The 9,353-nt window shown below is 50.4% G+C and overlaps 1 protein-coding gene across 1 annotated transcript; it reads right to left on the reverse strand.

Moving 5' to 3' along the window:
• Positions 1-1,321: 1,321 nt before the first annotated feature.
• On the reverse strand, positions 1,322-8,731 carry LOC130417451 (uncharacterized). The gene is made up of 2 exons (XM_056743013.1): positions 8,452-8,731; positions 1,322-6,077 (listed from the first exon to the last, which is right to left on the reverse strand). Exons 1-2 carry the CDS (start codon positions 8,729-8,731, stop codon positions 1,399-1,401), a joined length of 4,959 nt encoding a protein of 1,652 aa, XP_056598991.1. The 3' UTR covers positions 1,322-1,398.
• Positions 8,732-9,353: the final 622 nt, after the last annotated feature.

Raw genomic sequence — 9,353 nt, forward strand, 5'->3', positions numbered from 1 at the left:
CCTGGTAATTCTCACGTTATCTTGAGACCCAGGCCCCGATACGTGCCCAAAGTTCCCACTTCTCCCTTCGAGGACCAAGTGGTGGACTTGCAGGCGCTCCCCACTGGGGAGGAAGACACAACCCCATCCGTGTTGTGTCCTGGACCGCACGCAGAGCTTCAGTAGCTCTGACCAGCTCCTAGTTTGTGTTGGAGGACAGCAGAAGGGGAAGGCTGTCTCCAAGCAGAGTCTGGCGCACTGGGTCGTGAATGCCGTTACGACGGCATTTCGATCTCAGAATCTCCCATGCCCATTGGCAGTGAGGGCTCACTCCACCGGAGTTTAGCCACCTCCTGGGCACTGGCAGAAGCACCTCTCTAGCAGACATCTGTAGAGCTACGGGTTGGGCTACGCCCAAACACCTTCGCAAGGGTTAACAACCTTCGCGTAAACCCGGTGTCAGCCCACGTCCTGCGTGGCGACATGTAGGACTGGCATCCGGGGGGGCGTATGCCTGCGAAAGCACCTTCCCACCCTCCAAGAGGTTGGGTCAGTGTGCTATCTACCCTTTTCTTCTTACCCAAACACATGGCTAAGAAAATTGGTACCTCACCAACCTTCCTTCTTACCCAGACACTGGTTAAGAACAGGCATTCCATCCATCACTAAGCAAGCACCTCCTGGGGGTTGGCTGGGCAGAGCAGCCTTCCCCCTTAGGCCGGGAAACCTTATGACCTATCACAGATAGTTCTAACCGGACCTGTGCTATCGGACGCTGTAACACCCCCACCGTGGGCTGTTCCGTCTGTTATACCCTCATGACAATGGTTCCCACACATGGTAACCCATGAGCTTCCCCAGGTGGACCTCCACCTCGCGGTACTACCCAGTCCGCCCGTTCCATGCGTTCTCCTCCAAGGACGAGACCATATCATATCTCCACCATATTCCTCCCCATGGTAGGAGGTGGCCTCTGCAGCGCTTCTCTGATTAAGAGTTGCGCTTTTCCCGGTGTAAACCCGAGCCGGACGGCCTCTCGCCTGTAGAGAGCTAAGGCCCCGTCCGTGAAAGGTTACCGGTCAGGGCTGTACCCATCTTTCTCCCAGAAAGCTCTGGAACCCCCCGACCACCACACTGGAAGGTTACAAGTTTCACGAAAGCGTCGAGCTGACACGCCCAGGCTTGTTACCGTCGCTTCGCTGAGATTGTGACGCGATACAGCGTTTGTGGCGTTTTCCATAGATAACCCCATCTGTCGTTCTCGACACAACGTCGAGAGACCGACAGAAAGGGAACGTCTTGGTTACGTATGTGTAGTAAGGTTCAGGCTTGCGGAAGAAAGGAGGCGGAGTCGGCGTCGCTGGGAAAGCGTAAGAATTGGTTTTTATTTACTACAATACTTCCGGGTTGTAGACCCGCTCACTCAATAACACAATCTCTCTGGTTGTGACGAATCTTTCTTTTCTCTCGGACGCTCCTCGACAGCTTGTCTCTCTCGGTCCGTCGATGTGTGCTTTCCCAGCCTGGTTTCTCTCTCTCCTCTCTTCTCCTTTGTCGTGCCTTAAATGCGTCTCCTCGCCAATTACTAGAACAAGAAGCAGGTGATTTCACTCTAGCGTTGATCTGCTTACTCACCGTCATACTCCCGACACGCCCCTCTGCCGCAGACCGCGCTAGACCACGCCCCCCTTTCCACATACCCCCACCGCCCGACTCAGGCCGAGGCCCCATCCGGCCTGTAGCCTCGTCCCCCCCCCTCCGGGAGAGAAAGTCGGCCACCGCCATCTGAGTCCCCGGCCTGTGGATCACCTGGAACTTGAATGGTTGCAAAGCAAGGTACCAACGAGTGATCCGCGCGTTGGTGTCCTTCATACGGTGGAGCCATTGGAGGGGCGCGTGGTCCGAACAGAGCGTGAACTCCCTCCCCAGGAGATAATACCGGAGGGTGAGGACCGCCCAGCGGATCGCCAAACACTCCTTCTCTATGGTGCTGTACCTCATCTCCGCCCGTGACAGTTTGCGGCTGATGTACAGCACCGGACGATCCTCCCCCTCTATCTCCTGGGACAGGACAGCGCCCACGCCCCTGTCCGAAGCATCAGTCTGCAACAGAAAAGGGAGTGAAAAATCGGGAGCGTGCAATAACGGTCCGCCACACAGAGCAGCCTTCACTTGGGTAAACCCCTGCTGACACTGCTCCGTCCATTGGACGGTATCTGGTTCCCCCTTTTTAGTGAGGTCAGTCAGCGGGCTGGTGAGGTCCGAATAATTGGGCACAAACCGTCTATAATATCCCGCCAGCCCCAGGAACTGCCTCACCTCCTTTTTGGTCTTGGGTCTCGGGGCGGTGGCAATAGCTGCTGTCTTATCAATTTGGGGACGCACCTCCCCGTGACCCAAGTGGAAGCCCAGATACCTTACCTCTACTCGCCCAACCGCACACTTCTTCGGGTTAGCCGTCAGCCCCGCCCTCCTCAGCGAACTCAGGACCGCTCTCAAGTGCTGCATATGCCGCTGCCAATCATTACTGTATATGATGATGTCATCGAGATAGGCTGCGGCATATGCCGCGTGAGGTCTGAGGATACGATCCATGAGACGCTGAAATGTTGCCGGGGCTCCGAATAAGCCGAACGGAAGCGTGACGAATTGGTGTAAACCGAACGGCGTAGTAAAGGCTGTTTTCTCTTTGGATAATGGAGATAGGGGGATCTGCCAATATCCTTTCGTCAGATCCAATGTCGAATAAAAACGAGCCGTACCTAGCCGGTCAAGTAATTCGTCAATTCGAGGCATTGGATAGGCGTCGAACTTCGACACCGCATTCACCTTGCGATAGTCCACACAGAACCGGACCGAGCCGTCGGTCTTTGGTACTAAAACTATCGGGCTCGCCCAGTCACTTTTGGACTCTTCTATTACCCCCATGTCCAGCATAGCCTCTAATTCCTTCTGAACCACAATTTTTTTGTGTTCAGGTAACCTATAGGGGCGACTGCGTACTACGGCACCCGGTATTGTCTCAATATGGTGCTCTATGAGATTCGTGCGGCCGGGCAGGGGCGAAAAAACATCTGAAAACTCCGTTTGCAACTTCGCAACATCCGTGAGCTGGGAGGACGAGAGATGATCTCCGCCTGGTGCCAGAGCGAGTGATTGCACCTTGGTGTTCGTCTCTGGCCCGAGATCATCTACTCTAGTTACTGTCGTCGCCAGCATCACGGTGTTCGCCTCACTCCATTTTTTTAGGAGGTTGAGGTGATAAATTTGATGTGCCCCGCTCCTGTCCGACCGTACTACCTCATAATTGAGATCTCCTATTCGTCGTGTGACCTCAAACGGCCCTTGCCACTTGGCGAGTAGTTTAGAACTGGACGTGGGGAGTAATACAAGCACTTTCTCTCCCGGTGAAAATTTACGTAGTCTGGCTCCCCTGTTATAATGCCGGCTTTGTCGTTCCTGTGCCTGTAACAAATTCTCCATAGAGAGCCGCCCCAGTGTATGGAGTTTTGTTCGCAGGTCCAGGACATACTGAATTTGATTTTTGCTCGCGGAAGGTCCGTCCTCCCAAGCCTCTCTTAGGACGTCTAAAACCCCGCGGGGTTGACGACCATAGAGAAGCTCAAAGGGGGAAAACCCCGTGGAGGCTTGGGGAACCTCGCGGACGGCAAATAACAGGGGTTCCAGCCACTTATCCCAATTTTTGGCGTCTTCGTGTACGAATTTCCGGATCATGGATTTTAATGTGCGATTAAAACGTTCGACCAACCCGTCCGTTTGTGGGTGATAGACGCTGGTTCGAATCGTCTTAATGCCCAATAATCCGTACAATTCGCGGAGTGTCCGTGACATAAACGCCGTGCCTTGATCTGTGAGAATCTCCTTAGGGATCCCCACACGGGAGATTAAACGAAACAGGGCGTCCGCAACACTGGTTGCTGAGATATTGCGTAACGCCACTGCCTCAGGGTATCGGGTTGCATAATCAACGATGACCAATGCAAATCGATGCCCTCGTGCGGATCGCTCTAACGGCCCGATCAGGTCCATACCAATTCTTTCGAAGGGGACCTGAATAAGTGGAAGTGGGCATAATGGCGCCCTGGGAGTGGCCGGTGGGTTTACCAACTGGCATTCAGGACAAGACGCGCACCACCTACGCACGTTCTCATGAATGCCCGGCCAAAAAAAACGGGTCGTTAGGCGATTTACAGTTGCAGCTTGACCTAGGTGCCCTGCCATCGGATTACAATGAGCCGCCTGGAAAAGCATTTCACGGCGGCTTTTGGGTATGACTAATTGGGTTGTATCTTGTTTTGACTGAGTGTCCTGGGTCACTCGATACAACCTGTCTTTCAAAATAGCGAAATACGGGTAGGATAGGGTCTGCGCAGGTTGGAGAAGCTGTCCGTCGATTGTACGGACCTGTTCAAACGCATGTTTGAGCGTCTCATCCTGAGACTGTTCCAGAGGAAAATCATCGCCCTGAGAGAGGTTTCTCCTGTCCACCGGGCTCCGTTCCTCTGAAACTGTCATCAGAGGTCCCGGTTCAACTTCTCCGACCTGAGCGACCGCTCCTCCCCGCCGCACTTGGTTATGCCCAGAAACATCCGCACATAAATGTCCCATTAATATTGAAAACAATGGCCAATTCGTCCCCAAAATTAGCGGATGTCGGAGGTGCTCATTAACAGCCACCTCTATCCTATGTTTTTGTCCCCGAAATTTTATGGTCAGCGGCACCAAAGGATAGTTCACGATATCCCCATGTACACACCTTACCTTAACCCCGCGGCTCGTATCCATTGCCCCGAATTGCATCAGGCTTTGGTGGATTGAGGTTTGGTTACATCCTGAATCAACCAAAGCCTGATATGTACCCCCCCTTATACTCACAGGTATCTGGTACAACCCGTCCTGACCGAGGGCAGCCTGAGGGTTGTCGGGCACCCGGATCATCATCCCGACCTCCATCATATGACAGCGGTCGACAGAATGTCCGGGGTCCCCACAACGCCAACAGGCCGGCCCAGGAGTCCCCGCCGCCCCAGCGGCAGGAAGCAGACCCCCGAATTGGCGAGGAGAGGCTGAAGGAAGGGAAGAGGCATGGGCATTGTTGCCCGGACGGTGATAGGATCCCTCAGGGGACCTCGCAGCGCCGTTAGGTCCCGCCTCCTGCGAGAACCGTGTTCGCGGCGCGGGCCTCGGGTAGAAATTCCCCCGAGACCTAGGAAAGGGAACAGGTCTCGTAGAGAGAGAAGAGACAGAAGGGAGAGAGGGAGAGAGCGATGGTAGGGCTACGCCGGCCCCGGGGCACGCCACCAGCTGGTCCTCCGCCAATTGGATCGCCTGGGCCAGCATCGTCGGGCGGTGACATTGGACCCATTGGGAGGTTTTCCTGGGTAACCTCGCCACAAACTGCTCCAACGTCACCTGGTCGATGATGGTCTCGACGGTGCTAGCGTCGGTCATCAGCCATCTGCGGCAGGCATCCCGGAGCTGGTGAGCAAAGGAAAAAGGCTGTGTCCGATCCCCGAACTCCAGAGACCGGAACCACTGCCGATGCTGCTCAGGACTCCGACCCACTCGCTCGAGAATAGCCTTTTTGAGGTCCGCATACCTCAGCAGGTTCTCGATGGGGAGTTGCTGGGCGGCCATCTGGGCTTCTCCGGACAGGAGCGGGATGAGACGGGCAGCCCATGCGTCCTGCTGCCAACCTGACAGCTCTGCGGACCTCTCGAAGAGCTCGAGGAAGGCTTCCGGCTCGTCCTGGGCTCCCATCTTGTGCAGCGGTATCGTCGGGGATCCAGTTGGTAGGGGACTGCCTTGCTCCTGGCCCAACCAGCTCCGGAACGCATCACGGTCCTCCTGTTGGGTTTTTACGAGAGACTGGAACCGTCTCTCTTGGTCTTCTCGCAGTACCAACAGGGCCTGATGATGTTCCTGATGGAGGCCGGCAAGAGAGCTGATGACCTCCGCGAACGGCGATCCTGAGGGGGGACTCTGCATTTTGGAGGCGGTCCTTCCTTTCTCCCGGGTTTCGGCACCACTGTAGTAAGGTTCAGGCTTGCGGAAGAAAGGAGGCGGAGTCGGCGTCGCTGGGAAAGCGTAAGAATTGGTTTTTATTTACTACAATACTTCCGGGTTGTAGACCCGCTCACTCAATAACACAATCTCTCTGGTTGTGACGAATCTTTCTTTTCTCTCGGACGCTCCTCGACAGCTTGTCTCTCTCGGTCCGTCGATGTGTGCTTTCCCAGCCTGGTTTCTCTCTCTCCTCTCTTCTCCTTTGTCGTGCCTTAAATGCGTCTCCTCGCCAATTACTAGAACAAGAAGCAGGTGATTTCACTCTAGCGTTGATCTGCTTACTCACCGTCATACTCCCGACACGCCCCTCTGCCGCAGACCGCGCTAGACCACGCCCCCCTTTCCACAGTATGTAACCTCATTTCCCTGATGGAGGGAACGAGACGTTGTGTCCCTTATGCCACAAACACGTATCGTATTCTGCTGCAGTCGTGAGAGGATCTCAGGCTCTTCAGAACAAGAGGTAAATGAATGCTGCACGCCGGCTTCCTTTTATACCGGATATCCAGGGGCGGATATAGTAGTCAGAGTTGATTGGTTCTCAAGGGCGAACCCCATCTGTCGTTCTCGACACAACGTCTCGTTCCCTCCATCAGGGAACTGAGGTTACATACGTAACCAAGATGATTTCTAGTTCACTTTTTTTCAGCTCATCTACTGAAAGATATCCTTTACCAATATTGGATCGTAATTTGTGCATGTTCTTACCAAGATCTCCCAATTGACTCGGTTTTGAATCCAGTTATTTCCTTCTCTGATTTAGATTTAGCAGAATTTTCTTTAGCCTTAGTATCCAGGCTACAGCCTTAAGAAGACATTTCCATGATGAATAATAGTAAATGAGACGTGTCACAGCGTCTAATCTTTGAATTTCAATTTGCAGCGTATTGACCAATAATTCCTTCTTGATTTCTGGATCTGAAAGCATGATTTTCTCAACATCAACTGGATTAGTTCCCCATTTTTCCTGGGATCTGAAGAGAAAAGGAGGACCAGCTATCCACATTTGCTCTTTACGTAAAGTACGCACTCTTAATCCTCTTGAGGTGAAATCTGCAGGATTAACTGAGGAATTAACATACTTCCATTGAGTTGTGTTAGATGTTCTCAAAATCTCTGCAACTCTGTTTGCAACAAAGCACTTAAATCTGGAGGACTCATTTTGAATGTATTTCAACACTACAGTGCTATCAGTCCAAAACACTGAATTCTGTAATTCCATTATTAGATCCCTTTTCCACAATTTATCCATTCGAATGGCAAGAGTAGCTGCAGTAAATTCCATACGAGGAATAGTGGAAGATTTTAATTGTTATACACAAGATTTACTCATCAAAAGGGCAGAATGCACCAAACCTTGCTGGTTGTGCAAGAGCAGGTAAGATACCACACCATAGCCATTTCCACAAGCATCCGAGAAGTGGTGTAGCTGTGCTGAAATGACTTTTCCACATTCTCCAGGTTTCACACATCTTTTGATCTCAAATCTTTCCAAGTCATGGAGATCATCAATCCAATTTCTCCATCTCTGAACATATCTTGTAGGTATCATAGTGTCCTATCCAATCTTTTCTCTACAGAGATCTTGAAGAATGTTCTTTGCTAATAATAACACTGGAGACAAGAATCCTAGAGGATCATATATGCTACTAATCACTAAAAGAATCCCTCTTCTAGTGAAAGGTCTATCTTTGAGTACTACCTTGCAGTTAAAGGTGTCAGATTCAGCACACCACTGTACACCTAATACTCTTTCCATGGGAAGCATGTCACGATTCAAATCAAGGTCCTTCACATCTTTTACTCTCTCTTCTTCGGGAATTGCGCTCAGCGCTTTACGACGGTTACTCATCCATTTAGTAAGGTAAAAACCACCTTTACCACACATCTCCATAAGTTCCCCATACAGTTGTATAGCATCAGATTCTGTGGGCACTGAAGTAAGGCAATCGTCATTATAAAAGCAATTCATTATGGTCTCAGTTTTTCTGGGATGAAACAAACTCCCATGGTCCTTTGTACATTTCCTAAGTGCATAATTGGAGCAACTTGGAGATGAGGAAGCTCCAAACAAATGTACCACCATTCTGAACTCTTCCAAGTTCTTATTTATATTGCCCTTGGGCCACCACAGAAACCTTAAAAGGTCTGAATCCTCTGGTGGAACTCTTACTTGGTAAAACATGGATTCTACATCAGCCATTAAAGCAACCGGTTCCATTCTGAATCCTGTAAGAACACTTATAAGGAGACTTGTCAAGTCTGGACCCTGGAGCAGCTGTTGATTCAATGAATACCCCTGGTAAGTGGCCCTACAATCAAAAACAATCCTGATCTTTTATTTTTTTGGATGGTAAAACCCATGATGAGGTATGTACCACACACGTCTGTCCAGTCTCTCAAGATCTTCCTCAGGTACCTTTTCAGCATAATCTTTAGCAATCACGTCCTCCATAAAGGCAGTATAATCTTCCTTAAAGGCACAGACCTTCATGAATCGCTTGCGCAAGTTCAAAGCCTGTTGTTCACCCATTACTTTGTTATTTGGCAGGACCACCTCTTTATTTTTATGCGGCAAACCAATGCTGTAATGACCATCTGTTAACTTTACTGATTGAGATACCATCTCCATGAACTTGTCATCTTCTTTAGACGTCCCTGCCATATCATCTAGAGCACTTTCAGGGAAGTCATTCTTAAACTGCTGCTTCCAAAGCTCATCCAATTTTACAACAGAGATCCGGTTTACAGTTCAATGAAATTTGTCATTACAGGCGATAACACTTCTTTCCATTCCTTTGAGTGGTCCATTCACTGTCCATCCAAGTACAGTTTTTAACGCATATGGTCCATTATTTTGACTGCAGACAACTTGCCACGGCTCTAGAGCTCCTGGTACATTAGATGCTATCAAAAGCTCAACTTCTGCTTCAATTGAAGGCAAATGAATGTGCTTTAAGTGAGGCCATTGATCAAGATCAGTTTCTGTGGGAATATTCGATTTAGTTACTGGTATACTTTTCTGTGTATACACTTCCGAAAGTGAACAGTAATGTGTCTGTTTTAACCCAGCAACTTCCAAATCTTTTAAAACATGACTAGAAACAGACTTATCCTGATTCATGGTTTTAAGAAGAATACTCATTTTCTTTCCAGACAAATTAAGCCTATGCATGAGACTTTCAGTACAAAAAGTGGCTGAACTGCCTTGATCAAGGAAGGCATACGTCCTTACAATCTTACTCCCATCCTTAGATTTAACACATACTGGAAGAATGGATAAGGCA

Source organism: Triplophysa dalaica, chromosome 3 (genome assembly GCF_015846415.1).
Source record: "Triplophysa dalaica isolate WHDGS20190420 chromosome 3, ASM1584641v1, whole genome shotgun sequence".
Lineage (NCBI taxonomy): Eukaryota > Metazoa > Chordata > Actinopteri > Cypriniformes > Nemacheilidae > Triplophysa > Triplophysa dalaica.